Below are 20,011 nucleotides of genomic sequence, written 5' to 3'. Positions count from 1 at the left end.
CAGAAGAGGGCATCAGATCCCATTACAGATGGTTGTGAGCCACCATGTGGTTTCTGGATTTGAACTCAGGACCTCTGCAAGAGCAGTCAGTGCTCTTAACCACAGAGCCATTTCTCCTGCCCCCTGATCTCCTTCTATGATGAACAGTTCTATGTAAGTAGAAACCAAATAAACCCTTTCCTCACAAACTTGCTTTGGTCATGGTGATATAGCAATAGTAATTCAATCTAAGATAAATACTGTTCATGCACTAAAATAAAACTTAACTATTCCTTTTAAAAACATGGCTACTAAATAATTTTCAGAACATTTTCTGACTTTATCGTTTTGCCTTTCTCTAGCCTGTTATAAGATTTGTTATCAATGAAACTATATAGATATTTTATCGCTACTCAAATATTTAAGATGAACATCAGATGACAAAGCAAATTTCAATAGTGTTTTGAGAGGACCCCAAATTTAATTGCTTTTTAACATATTTGATACAAATTGTTTAATAATGGTACAAAGTGGAATAAACTTTTTAAGTTTATAAAACATGTCTAATAAATTACAAATTAAAAAGCAAGGTAAGGGGCTGGTAAGATGGCCCAGAAACCACATGGTGGCTCACAACCATCTGTAAGGAAATCTGACTCCCTCTTCTGGAGTGTCTGAGGACAGCTACAGTGTACTTACATATAATAAATAAATAAATATTTTTAAAAAAAAAAAAAAAAGCAAGGTAATTTTGATGATTTTGTTGTTTTTGTCGTTGTTGTTTTCCCAGAGTATCTCTCTCTGTAGCATGGCTGTCCTGGGACTTTGTGGATCACGGTAATCTCAAACTCAGAGATCCCACCTATCTCTGCCTCTCAAGTGGGGGGACCAAAGGTGTGTGCCACCATACCCAGTTGAATCTTTATTTTCTCTAATATTGTCAGGTCGCTTAAAAAACAACAACAACAAAGCCAGGCATGGTGGCGCACGCCTTTGATCCCAGCACTCGGGAGGCAGAGGCAGGCGGATTTCTGAGTTCGAGGCCAGCCTGATCTACAAAGTGAGTTCCAGGACAGCCAGGGCTATACAGAGAAACCCTGTCTCGAAAAACCAAAAAAAAACAAAACAAAAAACAAAAACAACAAATTAAGTTGGATTCACTATAACACCGGGACTAGACTGAACTCAGGAGCGGACCAAAGTAGAGACAGTGAAAGTGTTATCTCTGATAGACAGGCTGGTGGTTTGGTAGACAGTAGCAGACACACAATCCTCACTGTTGGCCTGACACACCTCTGCTAACGCCTGTGAAGGAAGGCATTTCTGAAGCAGAGGTGTTCTGTTTTGCTGTCTGTTACAGTGATAAAACACTTACTGAATCCAACTCAAGGAGGAAGCGTTTATTTCAGCTTACAGGTTACAGTCCAACCTGTGGGAAGCCAAGGCAGTAACTGTGAGTTCAGGGACAGAGAGAGAGTTATGTAGACAGATCCTGTCTCAAACAAACAAACAAAATGGCCATATGTATGCATGACACCAAGCTTCACTCATAATAGCATATGGCTAGTCAGACACACAGACACACACAAACACACACACACACACACACACAAGGAAACTTTCGATCTGCATAAAAATTGTGCTAAAGTATATACATGTCACCAAACCATCAAAATAGAATGCTCTGGAGACATCATGTTGTGGCAAAGAATGTGCCCAACATGCAAAAGGCCCTAGGTCCATCCACAACACCACAAAAATAAAACTAAATCATCACTTAAAAGAGCAACAGAGTGCAAGTAAAGACTCAACAACGATAGCTGCTAGAAGGATCTGGGAACTCTAGGGATAAAGGTAAAACATTTAAGCTTCTAAAAAAACACTACCAGCAACGAGGAGAAAGTCAGTCCATTACAGGGATTCCCATCAGAAATACCAAGAGCCATTAAACTATGTACCTGTAGAAGATAGTTGCAAATGTAGCACAGACTACTAAAATCCGTCTACTTCTTTCCTATTTAACTAGTCAAATCCAAAACTACAAAACCTTGAGTCAGGATAGCAAGTGGCCTGATAGGTGGACTAAACCAACTTGTTTCTTAGATAATATATTTTCTTTTCTTTTCGGTTTTTTTTTTTTTTTTTTTTTGGTCTTTCAAGACAGGGTTTCTCTGTGTAGCCTTGGCTGTCCTGGAATTCACTTTGTAGACCAAGCTGGCCTCCAACTCAGAAATCCACCTGTCTCTGCCTCCCAAGTGCTGGGCTTAAAGGCGTGTGCACCATCACACCCGGCTAGATACTATATTTTCAATACTACTACTTCTAGCAGCTAGCAATTTCTATGTACTAATTAGGCACCAGGTTCCTTTTTATTTAATCATCATAAACTCACAAGGTAAAGATCCCCAGTTTCCAGGGAAAGGGAGATCTTGTCGAAGCTACAGATTTAATTCCTCGGACTGTTCTCTTACATTCCTTAACCACCAACATTGATATATCTAAATTAGTAAGAGTCTGGTTTAAGGAAATAAATGTCCTTTTGAAATTAAATGCACGCTTTGGTTTAAATATTCTGTTTATTTCTTAATTAAGAAAATTCCTACAGAAAAAACTATAGAACACGTGTTTTTATTATAGACAAAATTAAGGGTGATCTTTCACTTGCTTGAAACTTGTCCATTGAAGAGCATTTCTAGTGGAGACTGACACCTAGTGGGCTAAAACAAACACCACCACAAATGCCACCATATCAAAGACAAACATCACATTGTGCCATGACAGAGCCTCATATAAGCTAGGCAAACACTCTACTACAGTACCCCAACTCCAAAACCTGTAGATTTTCAATTGGCCTTACATGGAAATACATCATAAACAAAACTTTTTCTAAAAATTTTACATCAGTGATTTATACCGATATCTACTAAAACATCATGTTATCCTCAGGGCTCTTGTCCATGACTCTTCCCTACAATGTCTCTAGAGCACTCTATGATTATAAAACATGCAACATGTTACACCATACAGATGTGTGACTTACAATGAATAGGTTACATCCTGATAAACTCATTGGTAAGTGGAACATATAAACTGAAATACACCTAAACTACTGAATAACACATAGCAAAATGGGGTTCTCACATCACTGCCTATAAGGTCAATAAAACCGTTATTCACTGAGTGTGGTAAATAACTGAACCCGTGAGAAAAGTACTTAAGGTAATAAATCATATCTCAATCCATTTTCTTTTCCTTTTTCTTTTTTTTTTTGTTTGTTTGTTTTTTGTTTTTTTGTTTTGTTTTGTTTTTTCCAAGACAGGGTTTCTCTGTATAGCCCTGGCTGTCCTGGAACTCACTTTGTAGACCAGGCTGGCCTCCAACTCAGAAATCTGCCTGCCTCTGCCTCCCGAGTGCTGGGATTAAAGGCGTGGGCCACCACGCCCGGCTCATTTTCTCTCTTTCATAAATATTAACTGAATCTTTAATCCAATCTTCCCCCAGAGCAAGTCTGTCTCCCAAGGGATATTTGGCAATATACAGCGACAGCTATGGCCTCACACCATGGGAAGCTGTGTCTGACAGTTAAACAAGCCAGAAATGCTGGTAAAGGTTCTTTATTGCACAGAAGCCTCTACAGCAACAACAAACATTTCGGCCTCAAATGTCAATGCTGCCAAAGTTAAAAATTCTGCTCCCATCATCTTTACTGGAAGGTATCAATTACTGAAAAATATCAGTTTATATTAAATGGAGTTTATAATTCAATACTGTTCACAACTATTTTGTGTCATTTTAATTCATTTTCTACGTTGTATACAGTATATAGAATGGCTTGCTATTGTAAAGCACAGAAAAGGTACACTTTTCATCTTTTAGAACGTCACCAAGAATTGTGAACAACTGAAGGAAATCACAAGTTACAGCACATACACTTTGCTGCCCATGCATCAAACATCTACTGGTTACCTACAGCTATCATGTATCACATATGTGGAGTCATGGTAACTCCACATTTAAGTTGACAGTTATTTCATTTATATTACATTTCAGGCATTAACTATGCCTGACTACTTATAAATATTCAAAGACAAAATTTAAATATAATCATTCACATTACATTTAGTACCCTACTGACTTTTAAACAAATTATACATTAGAAGTTTATATTGGAGCTCAAGATATGAACCTGTAGTTAGGAGCATTGGCTGCTCTTCCAGAAGACTAAGGTTTGATTACCAGCACCCACAGAGCAGCTCATAGATGAGACCCCAGTGCTAGGAAACCCAAATCAGTCTTCTGGTCTCCACAGGAACCATGCATATATGTGATACAGACAAAACACCCATACATATAAAATTAAAAATATTTTTTAAAAAGCTTATGTGTTATATTTAGATTTCAGAAGAATAAAAGTAACAAAACGACTGTCATAAAAAGCCAGCTTACTAAGTCTGGTTAAGCAAACATCAGTAGACTAGACCCAGCGGTGTCTCTGCAGAATCACACGTGGATGCGCTCCTGGCTGGCTCGCGTGGCTCTGGTTTCCGCTGACCTCATCTATTTTCACAGAGGTCACCTGTGAACTCCACCCACCTTCCCCCCCTTAAACAAGCATGGCAAAACGCTTATTTAGGTCTTTACTAGTGTACTGACTATGTGTAATATTTTTAGATATGTATCGTCTTCTTCAAAATGTAAGCTTCAGGGCAGGTAAGATGGCACACTGTATCCCAAGCCTGATGGACTGAGTTCAGCTGTGAGGACCCACATGTGTGAAGAAGAGAACTGACCCCTACAAGCAGTCCTCCACATGTGTGCCACAGTGGGCACGTCGCCATGCAGTAGATAAACAAATGTAGGAAGAAATGATTAAGCCCTTTAGTGGAACGCCTTCACTTAATGACTACGGCACACAGAACAAATTATTTAGTAGGTTTACAAATAAGCATTCAGAGACTAAAGCAAAAACCCAGAACCTGTCAAAAACAAAGTTTGTAGAAAGCCTGGTGTGATGGCATATACCTTTTATTCCAGCACTTTAGGAAACTTTGAGTTAAAGTCCAGCCTCATCTACAGAGCCAGGGCCAGAGCATGAGTCTACACCACCAGAATAGCACTGTGAGATGCTTTTCTCAAAAAAAAGTTGGTAGAGAGTAAGAGAAACAAAAATTGTACAATTTTCAAAATAAAGGAAGGGTAGAATGCCCATAAAAGACAAATATAAAATGGCACCAGGACTGATTAACAAACTTAAAGAGGGGCTAGAGACAGCAGTGGTTGAGAATACTGGCTGCTCTTTGAGAAGACCTAGGTTCAATTCCTAGCCCGCACATGGTGGTTTACGAGGTATCCAACTCCCTCTTCTGGCCTCCTCCAGCACCAGGCAGGCACTTGGTGAACAGATATATCCAGGCAAAATACCCATACACATAAAATTGTCTTAAAAGTTAAAGATAGGGACTAGAGAGATGGCTCAGAGGCTAAGAGCACTGACTGCTCTTCCGAAGGTCCTGAGTTCAAATCCCAGCAACCATCTGTAATGAGATCTGACACCCTCTTCTGCTGTGTCTGAAGACAGCTACAGTGTACTTACATGTAATAAGTAAATTAATTTTTTAAAAAAAAGTTAAGGATAACCACAACCACCCACAATAGAAATGTCTCAAACAAGATACAAAAACAAACAAACAAAAAAGAACATGCACATGTTTAAAACTCCATGAAAATATATAACACATCAATTACTCAAGTACTGAAGCAAATCAACAACCATTAAAACTGTGTGAAACTTGTTTAGTTTGTTTTTTTTGTTTTTTGTTTTTTTGTTTTTCCGAGACAGGGTTTCTCTGTATAGCCCTGGCTGTCCTGGAACTCACTCTGTAGACCAGGCTGGCCTCGAACTCAGAAATCTGCCTGCCTCTGCCTCCCGAGTGCTGGGATAAAGGGCATGGGCCACCCTGCCCGGCTAGTCAAATTTTTAATAGGTAGCAAGTGATCTGACAGATTCTATGTTGTTAAAGTAAAAATAACAAGAAGCAATAAAAGTAAAATAATAGTTTGATCAAGAATTAAGGAAGCCAGCCGGGCATGGTGACTCATGCCTTTAATCCCAGCACTCGGGAGGCAGAGGCAGGTGGATTTCTGAGTTCAAGGCCAGCCTGGGCTACAGAGAGAAACCCTGTCTCGAAAAAAAAAAAAAAAAAAAAAAAGAATTAAGGAAGCCACACCAAGTATAAAAAGTTGGCAATTACAAAGTGGAATAATAGAAAGTTAAAAAGGTTCTAGAAGCTATCTTCTGCAAATCTGTTGCCATTAAAGATGCAATTTGTAAATAAATTATTTTGAAAGAAACCACAATGTAGTGTGACTGACACACAAAACAGAAAATTTAAAAAGCCAGGCAGTTTTTGAGAAACCCTGTATAAAAAAAAACAAAAAACAAGAAAAAAACTAACATAAAGCTAAAGAAGAAACTAAGAATACTGTCAAAGCAAAAGGCAACCAATTCAATACTATGGTACTGAACACGTTCTAGTATTCAAGGAACCTAATACGCTAACAAAAAAAAAAAAAAAAGAAGAAGACAAGGAGAGCAGGGAAGAAGCTAGACTTGACCAATCTGAAGTAGAAATCTGAGCAATGGGTCCGGACAAATGTTCCTATCATTTGGAGTGCATACTACTCTTGATCCAGGTTCAGTTCAAATGAGACAGAGATGGAGACCAAATATCTGACACCAAAGGTTAGTCCAACTGCAGGAGTGTTGACCATGGTTCAGTAGTGAACAATCTAGGAAAACATTTCATAATATATTGAATAAGTAAGCAAAAACAAAGATCTTAAAAGAAGCAAAACTATTTTCCTCAGTCTACCTCTCCAGTATCTTCCTGAGTGATATGGCTATTTCACCAATACACCTTATCCCACATACAAGACACTTGCTGTGGCACAGGCAAACACTGTAGAATCTATTTATCACGTGTAGTGGACAGTTAATCAACTATACATCATTAGAGAATATCTGTAGTGCAAAGATCAAACTAGAAGAATAAGCTACTAACAAAATTTGTTCCTTAGTATGTGAAATTTTACCCCATGTATGTAGTCATGTCCATTACTTATATAATCTGGAGAGGTAAGGGAATAAAAACTCCCATGTGTCTCTGTCAGCCAAACAATAAGATTTTAGACCAACAAAGGACATATAAAATGACAAACTAAACTAGAGTAAAAGACAAAACAGAAAGCGGCTGGGAAAGCCAAGCAGCTATATTCTTAGAAAAAAATCACATTAGAGACAGGAACTATTAATAGTTCAGCGGGAAGATTGTAGGAATCCATGGCTGGGGGCTGGAGAGCGAGCTTCCAGGTTAAGAGCACTGGCTGCTCTTCTAAGGTCTGGGGTTTAATTCCCAGTAACCACGTGGTGGCTGACAAGCATCTCTAATGGGATCTGGTGCCCTCTTCTGGCCTGTGGCTATATACGCAGGCAGAATGTTGAATATATAAATATAAAAAAAAGTATATGGACTTACTACTGCTAAACAAATAATATTCCTGAAATGGCTCCACAAACTGCCCCCAAGAAGTTTTCAGTGGGCTAGTGGTCTATCCCAACCTCTTTTCTATCAACAACTCACCTCAACTCAAACATCTTCCAGAGCAGGCATGCTGCAGAACAAGCTTCACACGAAAAGCTGTGACTGAGAATATGTGGATACATCAAAGGTGCCAAGGCAAAGGTTGAATGAACTAAGTGACATACTCATGCTGGACAAAGAGAAAGAGATGCTGAAACAGAGAGATGAGAAGAATACGCTAGAGGCCTGGACACAGAACTCAGTGGTAGTGCCTGCCCAGCAAATCGGAGGTAATGGATTCAACTACGCGCACGCGCACACACACACTCCACACACACACACCTCATAAATTCTGAAGGTCAAGTCAAAACAGCATAGCACACAAGTATATAATTGCTATAAAGGAAAAGCATGAATTTCTTTCTTACAAAATCTGGTTCCTAGGATTCCTAAGAGAATATCAGTCACCAACAAATATTTATATTTTCCATCATGCACCAAGTCTTTAGCAGCTTATGATCACAATAAAGAAATCCATGAAAGGTGAGAAAGTAAAGGCAAGGAAGACATGAGGGAAATACGCTTACCACGATATAAACACTATGAAATGCCCTCCCATCCAGTCCCACATACAGTGAAACTGTCTTGCAGTGTAGCCCTGACTTTGAATAGGTTTATAGACCAGGCTGTCTTTAAATTCACTGAAATTGACCAGCCTCTGCTTCCTGAGTGCTGGGTCACCATGCCCAGAGCCAGTAATAAAACTTTTTAAAAGCCAGGCGTGATGGCGCACGCCTTTAATCCCAGCACTCGGGAGGCAGAGGCAGGCGGATTTCTGAGTTCGAGGCCAGTCTGGTCTACAAAGTGAGTTCCAGGACAGCCAGGGCTAAACAGAGAAACCCTGTCTCGAAAAACCAAAAAAGAAAAAAAAAAATTTTTAAAAATAAAAACCAAGGAAACAGCCGCAGGATTCAAAACTGAATTCTAGGGGCTAGTGAGATGGCTCAGCTGGTAAGAGCACCTGACTGCTCTTCCGAAGGTTCTGAGTTCAAATCCCAGCAACCACATGGTGGCTCACAACCATCCGCAACGAGATTTGACTCCCTCTTCTGGTGTGTCTGAAGACAGCTACAGTATACTTACATATAATAAATAAATAAATCTTTAAAAAAAAAAAACAAAAACAAAAAAACTGAATTCTACTTTGTACAAGTGAGATCTCAGCATTAAAAAAAACAGGAACTAGGGCTAGAGAGTTGGCTTATTGGTTAAGAGCACTCGTTGCTATTCCAGAAGACCTGGGTTTGATTCCAAGTAACCACAAGGTGGCTCACAATGATCTGTAACTATAGTTTCAAAGGCTCTAATACCCTCTTCTGGCCTCTGGGCATCAGGCATGCAAGTGGTGCAAAAAAATACATGCCAGCACACATTCATTATTAAAAAAAAAAAAAAAAAAAAAAAAATTAAAGCAAACTGCTACATTGTAATTTCATGTACAAATTATTTAAAACCTTTCAAGTCAGCATTTCAAATGCATTCTAAGATGTAGCATAATAGATATGTATCTTTTAGCTAAATATTAAATTACAACTGTAAGTACTGCAAACTTTATCACCTCAAAACTGAAATATGTTTGCAACTGTAAGATCTGAACAAAATGGCTCACCTTCATCCACAGAAAACTGACAGCTTTTATCATTGAAGAATAGTATTTTCTTCTTATCAGGACGACTTACAAACAGTATCTGGTCCCCTAAAGCCTTGAAGATAAACAAAATTTTAATTAACATCAAATTACTCATTTAAAAATATATACTATACATAATATATGATACATACTATCACACACACACACACACACACATACACACGAAATCTGTTTCTATATATAGGAGAGAGAGATAACAGGCTTCTTTTATTTCAACCCACAGTAAATCATTAGGGTCTACATGCCCCAGGTTGGAGCTGAATTTCTTTCTTCAGTAATTTTATCTTCAAGGATATTGTCGAACTTCTTAGATATCTGTCAAAGAACATAAAGGTGTATGTGTGTCTGTGTGTCCTTGACCGTGATTGCACAAGTGCAGAATCCAGATGTCAACTTTGGATATCTTCTTCATCAACTGATCTCCACCTTGTTTTGTGTGACAGCTTCTCTCACTGAACCTTGGCTGCCTGGACAGCGAGAGAGACCTTAAGGCCTACCTGGTTTAATGCACCCTGGAGCTAGGGATACAAGCACATACTGCTATGTGGACACTGGGAACCTGAACTCAGGTTCTCATGCTTGTACAGCAAGCATTTTACTTACTGTACAATCTCCTCAGTGCCCCAAATTTCATCTTTTAAAATAAAATTTAAACCACGTAGTGGTACCACATGCTTTAATCCCAGCACTCAGGAGGCAGAGGCAGGGGGATCTCTGTGAGTTTGAGGTCAGCCTGGTCTACAGAGCAAGTTCCAGGACAGCCATGGCTACACAGAGAAATCCTGTCTAGAAAAACCAAAACCAAAAGAAATAAAAGTAGATAACTTGATCAACAAAATGCAATGTACACATATAACAAACAAAAGGGAGGAAATCCTCCCAAATGCTGCAACATTTGAGCTGTAAGGATATAAAAATAAGCTAGTTACAAAAACACAAACACTGGTAAAGTCAGACTCAAACACACTGGTAATGACTAGAAACAATGTGAAGAGTACATGTTGACGGGTGCTCTTCAGTTACGCAGAATATAAAGGTTCAGGGAATCTTGTAGCATTACAATGTGAATGAGGCCAGGCTGGAGGGCGCTTGCTTCAGCAGGTAAGAGCACTTGTTCAGTTCCAAGCACCCATTGGTGACTCATGAGCAGCTGCGAGGGACTCAACACCTCTTCTGCACCCCACCAGCACAACACATGCACTGACTCACATATGCAACCACTCAGCCCAAGTCACAACTCATTATTTGCAACATCTGTACAGGTTAAAATTTGATACTGTAAAGTTAAAATTTAGGATAGTTCTACTTTTGATAAATCTACACGTTGAATCCTGAATGTCTCCCAAAAGACCCACATTTTAAGGCATGGCCTTCAGGGTGGCACAGTATGAGCCTGGTAAGATAAGAAGCCCTTAGATCACCGAGGGAGTGACTCTGAAAGGGACTGTGAGGTCTAGGTCCCCTCCTTCCTCTCTTTTCCTTCCTGGGCATTACTATATGTTCCTGCCATAGTCTTATAAAACTGAGCATGGACTGAAACCTCTAAAGTCATAAGCTAAAATAAACCTTTTGTTTATAAATCTGATTATGTCAATTATTCCACTGTGGTGTGCATCTGTTATTCCAGCACCGGGGATGTGAATAGGAGGACTAGGAGTTTAAGGCCAATCATGTCAAGTCTTGTCTCAAAATAAAAAGACAGCCCAGTGTAGCAGTACACACACCTTTAATCCCAACATTCAGGAGGCAGACATTTCTGTGAGTTTAAGGACAGACTGGTTTACAAAAAGAGTTCCATGCTGGGCAGAACTATGTAGTGAGACCCAGTCTCCCTCTTCCACTGCCACGCCTCCCCAAAAGACAATTTCATAACCTCAGACTTTTCCAACTTACATATAAATCAATTAGGAAGACGCAAGGCAAGCTGGAGATATAGATCAGTGATACAGCACTTGCCAAACATGCAATGGCAACAAGCAGCTTTTACAAGTGAGCCTCAAATTTAATCCGAAAATGTAATCTTCATGACCATAACTTTCACTGCCAACCCCTTAGGCCATCAGAACTTGTTCGTAAGTGATGGCCCTGGTATGTCCCAATGCCTCTAGTTCCTTGGGGAAGCGTTATCAAATGCTACTGTTGGAAGAGTTTATTTCAAATAACAAGAGAAATGCTAATGCCTTTGTGAAAAACTTTCTAGAAATCTGAAGAACTAAATCATTCTGCAACATAAAAACAAAACAAAACNCCCCCCCCCCCAAAAAAAAACTGTTAACATTACACAAAGGTGATTATTTTCTTTCTTGCGCTGTGGCACCGAACAAAGTAGTTTTTAGTTTGTGTGTAAGTGCTTTGTCTAAATGCAGGTATGTGTACCATGTATGGGCCTAGTGCCCTCAGAGGTCAGAAGAGGGAGTCATATCCCTGTGAAGTGGAGTTAGACACTGCTGTGAGTCACCATGTGGGTGTTGGGAACAAACCCAACTGCTAAGCCATCTATCCTTCCAGCTCCACAAAGTTCAAATTTTAATTGGATCACTAAAGCCCCATGTATATACAAGATAAAGACTTTAAAAATAACTCCACTTTCTTCCCCCTTTCATTCTTCCTCTTTTCTTTCCTTCCTCCCTCCCTCCCTCCCTTTTCTTTTCTTTCATTTTCTTTTCCTTTTCTCTTTCTGCCTGCCTGCCTGCCTGCCTGCCTGCCTGCTTGCCTGCCTGCCTGCCTGCCTTCCTTCCTTCCTTCCTTCCTTCCTTCCTTCCTTCCTTCCTTCCTTCCATAAGTTTAAAACCATGAAGAGCAGACTGGAAAGATGACTCAGTTAAAAGCCCTTGCTACTCTTCCAAAGGACACAAGTTCAGTTCCCAGCACCAACATCAGGCAGCTCACACTGCCTGCAGTACCTTGAGTTCCAGGGGATCCAACATGCTCTCCTTTCCTTGACATGGGCAGATACCCAGAGATATATGCATAAAAACAAGTATATCTTAAAAGCATAAGATGCTGGGCATGGTAGCCCACCTTTCATGGTAACCCCACCTTTCAGGAGTAAAGGCAGACAGATCTCCGAGTTCCAGGACAACCAGGGCTACATACATAGTAAGACCCTGTCTCAGGAAAATAAAGAAAAAAAGCACAACATTACTAATTCAAATTATAGTTATGATGCAGGAGAAAAAGAAAGATTACCTTGACAGCTTTCTGGGAATTAGGCAATCCCTCTTCTATGTCTTCTAAGAGAATCCCTCCTAGACCCCGCTGGTCGTGGTTGTCTAAAAGCCTGAGCAGGGCCTTCTTATCTTTCAAGTTGTACTTAGGTTTGAAGGCGTATTTCCCATCCACTACTTCAATTTTGGGATTGTTGACTAAAGCCTGTAAAAATAACACAGTTTGGATATATTTATAAAAGCAAACCCCATGTGTATGTTCTTAAATTCTAACGTCACCCAACACAGTGGCATACTGAAGTATCTTGTGAACATGAAGTAGCAGACCTAAAACACTGGATATCTAGGATCCCAGAACAGGTGAGTCAGCACAGAGTTTGCTTCTTATTTAAAAGCAAATGAAAATTTTGTACATTATTTACATACATTCTTTATAGAGAAACTCATTTTATCATAGCTGCTTTGAAGAACCTTTACTCTTTTAGAAAACAAAATAGAACTGGAGAGATGGCTCAGCGGGTAAGAACACTGACTGCTCTTCTAAGGTCCTAAGTTCATACCCCAGCAACCACATGGTGGCTCACAACCACCCATAATGAGATCTGACACCCTCTTCTGGTGCATCTGAAGACAGCAACAGTGTACTTATGTATGATAAATAAATCTTCGGGCTGGAGCAAGCAAGGACTAAGCAAGCAGGGTTGACCAGAGCGGGCAAGGTAGGCTGGAGCGAGCAGAGGTCCTAAATTCAATTCCCCACAACCACATGAAGGCTCACAACCTGTACAGCTACAGTGTACTCATATACATAAAATAAATAAATAAATCTTAAAAAATATATTTAAAAAATAAGACAAAGTAAGAATCAGTAAAATACCTATTAATAAACACAGTGAACTAGGTATTACCTATCCCTCCTCCAAAGTATAGTCTATCTCATACTAGCAAAAATTAATCGACAGTAAGTCCCCCTCTCGTGGCAGCAACTGGCATTGCAGCTATGGCAAGAATGCACATGGGAACTCTACCTCTAATGTCAGGAGAACACAATTACTGAACTTAAGGTTCTTACAAGATCTGGTGCACAGCTACTAGCAGAAGGGAAGCACCTCAAGATCAGAGCAGCCCAGCCTGGTAGGAGAGGGATGCCCAGTTACTTGGGAGGCTGGAACAGGAAGATTACACAGTGAGAACCACAGGTGACAGAGCACACTCGGGACAGCCTGTACAACTTAGAACGGTCTCAAAGCAAAAAGATAAAGGAAGGCCAGAGACACAGCTCAGTGAGTACTTGACTAATAGATGTAAAGTCCTTCCTGTGTCCAAACCACAGTACCAAAAGAAAAAAAAGAAGCCTACATACTTCTTTCTCTAGTGCCAACCAGGCACAGAAAAAGAAAAAGAAAATGAAAAAGAAGAGTAATGACTAAAAATAATCTTTGGGCTGGCAACATGGTTCAGAGTTCACTAAAAGCACTTGCCACAGGATCCTGATGACCCACGTTCAACTCCAAATAAAGGTAAGAAGTAGATAATAAATCTACAAAACTGCCTTTGGCTGCTACATGTGAACTGTGGCACTCATGTACCCACCCACCCTTACAGTCATAATAATGATAAATAAAATTTTTAAAAATTTAAAATTTTAATGTCACTATATGAAATTTGAATTTACATAAACTGGCATACTTAAAGGTGGATTACCATTACCTGTATATCACCAATATTTATTACCATTATCTACAACACCTATGTTTAAATATTTTAAAGTTAAAAATCTTTGGTAGAAGCTGGTTGTGGTGACTCATACCTATAACCTCAGCAGTTAGGAAGCCGAGGCAGGAGACTGCTGCCAAGTGTGAGTCAGCCTGTACTAGAGAGTAAGATCTCAGCTACAAGTAGTGGTACAAACCTTTGACCTCAGTACTTGGGAAGCAATGAGTTTGAGGCCAGCCTGGTCTACACAGTGAGTTCTAGGACATCCAGAGCTACACAGTGAGACTCTGTTCCAATAAATAAATAGATAGAAAAACAAACACACTCACACACATACATAAAAAGAATAAAATGAAAACAACAGTCTTAGGCAGGTTCTGCTTTTAGTAACTGGTAAGTAAGTGACAGAAGACATGACCTCCAATGATTTGGACTAAGTCAAATCACTTTATAGTATGAAAACCAAGAAGTACATCTTACTTGATAAAATAAATTGATTGAATTAGGCCAGTCATGATGGCACACATCTATTTTTTTGTAAGATTTATGTATTTTATGTAAATGAGTTCATATATACATATTTTACATATATGAGTATGCCGTCTTCACGCTCACCAGAAGAAGGCATCAGATCCCATTACAGACTGTTGTGAGCCACCATATGCTTGCTGGGAATTGAACTCAGGACCTCTGGAAGAGCAGCCAGTGCTCTTAACCACTGAGCCATCTCTCTATTCCAGTTCATGTCTTTAATCCCTGGATTTGAGACAGAGGTAGGAGGATCTCTGTGAGTGAGAACCTGCCTCAAATAAATACATGAATGAATGATTACATCTGGTTGTTTAGGGACTATTCCTTTTTTGTTTTACTGTAGCCCAAACTGACTTTGAACTCACTATAAAATTAATGATGCCCGTGATCCTTCTGCTTTTCTATTCCAAGTGCTGGGATTACAGACATGTACCACTATATCCCAGCTCACATTTGGTCCTCAGATGCATCACTAATCTTGAAAAGTAGTATTCGTTAGCATCAATAAACTTTAAAGAAGGTCTGGAGAGATGGTTCAGCAGTTAAGAGCACTGACTGTTCTTCCGAAGGTCCTAAGCTCAAATCCCAGCAACCACATGGTGGCTCACAACCACCTGTAATGAGATCTGACTCCCTCTTCTGGTGTGTCTGAAGACAGCTACAGTGTACTTACATATAATAATAAAATAAATCCTTAAAAAAATAAAATAAAATAAACTTCAAAAAGCAAACACTCAAATAGCTATTAGTTATAATAGTTATGTTATTCATTCACTTGCAAACTGGCATGGTCAGAGACTGTTTTAGACATTCTTCAAATGGTGTGTATTTATTTAAACATAACAATCATATTATTTCTCTGAGTAACTAGAAAAAATAACTCATTTATCAAACCAAAGAATGCTAATAATGTAATAAAATGGTTTACTGTCCCTAACATCTTAGGCTTTAAATTTTTCTAAAGCATATATGCAATATATAACTTATGAGTATATAAGATTATGAGTTTGAAAATTCAAACTACCATTTATGACAATGAAAACAAAGTTGGTACACAGACTTCACAACTCTCCTGTAGTCTTAGAAGACTTTCTAAAACATAAATAAAATTATATAGAAACCAACAGCCAAACAAATTACAGAAATGTGTACATTTAAATTCAACCAAGACTATATATCAAGTCTCTTAAGAAAAAGTAAAAAATATTAACAAATTACAGGATTTAAAAAAAAACCACTCTGAGCCAGACACAATGACTCATGAAGCTAAAGCACAGAGTGCACCGAGTCTGAAGTCAACACGGACGACAATGAGACCTTGCCGCCCACCCACCTTTCTCCTCACCTCTCTCCGTGTCTCATACACACATGTATAATCACCCACCCCACCCCAAAATAGTAAACCACATCTACAGTTGAAGATGACTTAATAGTGGACTGTTCTAGCACATGCTGGCTGGGTTCCACGTCTAGCACCACACTCACCACAAACAAATAACCCTAGATAGATGTAGCAGACACACCTTTCTGTAATGAACTAATGTTTACAACAGTTTAAAGACTATTCTTACCTCTGTCATCAGCCATTGTTTCTGCTTGAGTCCAATATCTAAGTGCTGTGTTTCATCCAGAATCTCTTCCAAAGTTAAAGGATGTGTATCTCCTCGCTGATGTCGTGTCTATTAGGAAAGGTTTCAAATGCTTTAAGTAAGTTATATATAAACTAATATTTTCAGGAACATACAACATGTAATATCTGAAACAGTATGAATACCAGGATTAAGAACATGAAATCATACAAAATCAGATTGAGGACAACACTCCCAATACTGGGGCCAAGTCAGACATGTATCTCTAAGATTTAGGTAAAAAAAATATTTCTTTAAAAGACCAATTTAAGGGCTGGTGAGATGGCTCAGTGGGTAAGAGCACCCAACTGCTCTTCCAAAGGNGCNGAGTTCAAATCCCAGCAACCACATAGTGGCTCACAACCATCCTTAACAAGATCTGACTCCCTCTTCTGGAGTGTCTGAAGACAGCTACAGTGTACTTACATATAAAAAATAAGTCTTTAAAAAGAAAAAAAAAAGACCAATTTAAGCCAGGCCAGCTGGAATAAGCCTACAATCCTAGGTATTTGGGAGGCTAAGGCAGTAGAATAAAGTTCAAGACCAGTCTGGACAACTGAATTGAGACCTTGTCTCAAAAAAACTTAAGAGTGAGTGCTAGAGACACAACTCAGTGTGTGAAGTACTTTCTTGTTCAATCCCCACACAAATGCACATCATAAATTTAATAAGAAATCAAAGAGAAAGCTGGATCTGGGCAGTCCTTGTAATGTTCTCTAGTTTGGGAGAGAAACTGAATATAAGAGTAGCAGTGGGAGCTGGAGAGATGGCTCAGTAGTTAAAGAACACTAACTGCTCTTCCAGAGGTGCCGAGTTCAATTCCCAGCAACCACATGGTGGCTCACAACCATCTGCAATGGAGTCTGATGCCCTTTTCTGGTGACAGTGTACTCATATACTTAAAATAAATAAATCATTAAAAAAAATAGTAGCAGAGGTTTTCATGGTTGTACCTAGAATCTCATACACAAGGCATGCCTCACACGGCAATCTTGAGGACAGCTCCAAGTACTTTTTCCTTATTTTAAAGATTTATTTACTTATTTTATGTATATGAGTACACTGTAGCTGTCTTCAGACACACCAGAAGAAGGCATCAGATCTCATTAACAGATGGTTGTGAGTCACTATGTGGTTGCTGGGAATTGAACTCAGAACCTCTGGAAGAGCAGTTAGTGCTCTTAACCGCTGAGCCATCTCTCCAACCCAGCTCCAAGTACTTTTAAAACTTACTTAGAAGATAAAAAAATTTGTTTTAACTACTTTTAAAAATTCTTCTAAGCCGGGCAGTGGTGGCGCACGCCTTTAATCCCAGCACTTGGGAGGCAGAAGCAGGTAGATTTCTGAGTTCGAGGCCAGCCTGGTCTACAAAGTGAGTTCCAGGACAGCCAGGGCTATACAGAGAAACCCTGTCTCGAAAAACCAAAAATAAATAAATAAATAAAAAGATAAAAAATAAATAAATAAATTCTTCTAAAATGGACACACTTCTCTATTTTCCTAAGCAGTTCCAATAATAATCTAAGCATCTTGTCTCAGTTTCTGTTTTAAATTGCCAGATTATGATATAATAACCTTCTCAGGATCTTATATACTGGACAGTCTAACCCCATACCTAATGCTCTTGGGTTTTGATTTCAAAGTTCTTACATCTGTCTTTTCTGTGTGCTTTTTAGTCTGGGTGGTGTGTGAGCGCGCTATGGGGAATGGCAGTGTTAGGAGGTGTGGCCTTGGGAGGAAGTATATCACTGAGGGGAGGATTTTGAGATCCTCTATGCTTAAGTTCTGCCCATCATGGAACTCAATCTCCTTCTGTTGCTTTCTGGATCAAGATGGGATATGTAGAACTCTAGTCCCTCCAGCACAGTATCTGCCTGGATGCTGCCATGCTTCACACCATGATAATGAACTACACCTCTGAAACTGTAGGCTAGCCCCAATGAAATGTTTGCCTTTGTAAGAGTTGCCTAGGTCATGGTGTCTCTTCACAGGAATGAACTACACAATCACTGTATCGATCTCAATTCCCCTATAACGCTCCTTGAACTTTTCATGGTTTTTGGTGAGCAACTAAAGCAGTCTATTACAAGCTTTTCTGATGTTCTATTTACCTATTTTGCTTCTGAAGTTAAAGGTGAGGGAGAGGACAACTGACAAACCCTGCCAGTTTACAAGTTACCTTATATTAGATATGCACATGTGTCCTTTCAAAACAGGCCTTAGGAGGAAGGAGGGAGAAAGGAAGAAGGGAAGGGATCCGGCCTACTTCCACTCACAATTTGCAAGGCTTTTTGCTTAAATTCAGGCACATTCAACCTTTATACATCATGACACAGTTGTCACCTACAAAGTCCATACACCAGACCTTGCAACAAAGATAAAACAGCAACATTCATTTCCTTGTGGGATGGATGACTGGTATATACAAAGCAAACTAAATCAACCTATCCTAATCAACTTTATCAATAACTGCAAAGCAGCTCAAATCAGAAGGTTTGCCATCACAATAACTCTGCTAACTAATTTGTATATTACTAAGGAAATTAGGAGCTAAGAAGACTGTAAACCACAGTCGACTTCCTTCAACCGACTGACAGCTCTCCAGGAGGACAGTCCTTCTTGTTATCCTACTATCAGTAGTAGATCTTAATAATTGTTCTACACATAGGGCAATAGATGAATGGACAACAGTCAAAATTTACTATCATCTGATACTGAGAAATATAAATTAAAATGTCTCTATAGAGATCAAGTACAAACTACACAACTCAAACACAGCCAGATGCCCAGCCTCTAATTCTTCTGCATCAAAGCTTACTAAGATCTGAACTGATTCTCTAACTTTCTTTTTTTTCTTCTTCTTCTTTTTTTTCTTTTTTTTTTATGATTTTTCGAGACAGGGTTTCTCTGTGTAGCCTTGGCTGTCCTGGAACACAACTCCAGGCTGGCCTTGAACTCAGAAATCTGCCTGCCTCTGCCTCCTGAGTGCTGGGATTAAAGGCGTGCGCCACCATGCCCAGCTCTCTAACTTTCTTCTCCAAGCAGAGACCAGTCACCATCACCTGCTTCAAGTATATGTTCATTTGCTCAGATGAATAGAGAAACTATCTTGAAAAAGCATTCCATTCTATTGCTTGGGCACTCTCTTTTTAAGTCAGATGGTGAGCTTAAGTTGTATACTGGACTCTAACGTCAACTAGATTTAGTTAAGTGCATTGCTGGAATGTCAGTTTAATAGAGGAATAAAGGCTGTAAGCATTACATCTTTTAGGGCTTTCTTGAAGTATACACAACATAAAATAAACTACAGACTAAAATCCATAATTCAATAACTCTTGGCTTTGTTATATAAATATCTAACTTCTGAAAACCCAGATCTAATTCCCCTCTAGTCAAAAAAATGATTTGTCATGTAAATACTTACTTTCATATAATTCACAATCTTAGCAAGAACACCGAACTTATATCCAGAACTTCCAGACAGAGCTTTCAAGTTAAATGATCCATTGTTATGATCTGGAAATGAAGTTCAAATGAATTATTTTAACATTTCATATAATATGTTATGATTTGAGCAGTAAAAATAAATATTCTTCTTTGAATTCTTTCATCCAATGAAGTCTATCCTGCTGTCTTAGTCAGGGTTTCTATTTCTGCACAAACATCATGACCAAGAAGCAAGTTGGGGAGGAAAGGGTT

At 39.1% G+C, this 20,011-nt stretch overlaps 1 protein-coding gene across 2 annotated transcripts in view; it reads right to left on the bottom strand.

Annotated features, from left to right (window-relative positions):
- Window positions 1-20,011, bottom strand: part of Gtf2e2 (general transcription factor IIE subunit 2) — a 48,199-nt gene that overhangs the window by 5,085 nt on the left and 23,103 nt on the right. For both annotated transcript variants that reach the window (XM_021219053.1, XM_029532124.1), the window contains exons 3-6: window positions 19,737-19,828; window positions 16,256-16,363; window positions 12,460-12,642; window positions 9,229-9,322 (exon numbers count right to left, since the gene is read on the bottom strand). In XM_021219053.1, the coding sequence (XP_021074712.1) occupies window positions 9,229-9,322; window positions 12,460-12,642; window positions 16,256-16,363; window positions 19,737-19,828 (477 nt within the window). The remainder of the gene's footprint in view (window positions 1-9,228; window positions 9,323-12,459; window positions 12,643-16,255; window positions 16,364-19,736; window positions 19,829-20,011) is intronic.

This window comes from Mus pahari, chromosome 19 (assembly GCF_900095145.1).
Source record: "Mus pahari chromosome 19, PAHARI_EIJ_v1.1, whole genome shotgun sequence".
Classification (NCBI taxonomy): Eukaryota; Metazoa; Chordata; class Mammalia; order Rodentia; family Muridae; genus Mus; species Mus pahari.
Note: the sequence above shows the minus strand (reverse complement) of the source record. Positions and strands in the feature narration are given on the sequence as shown.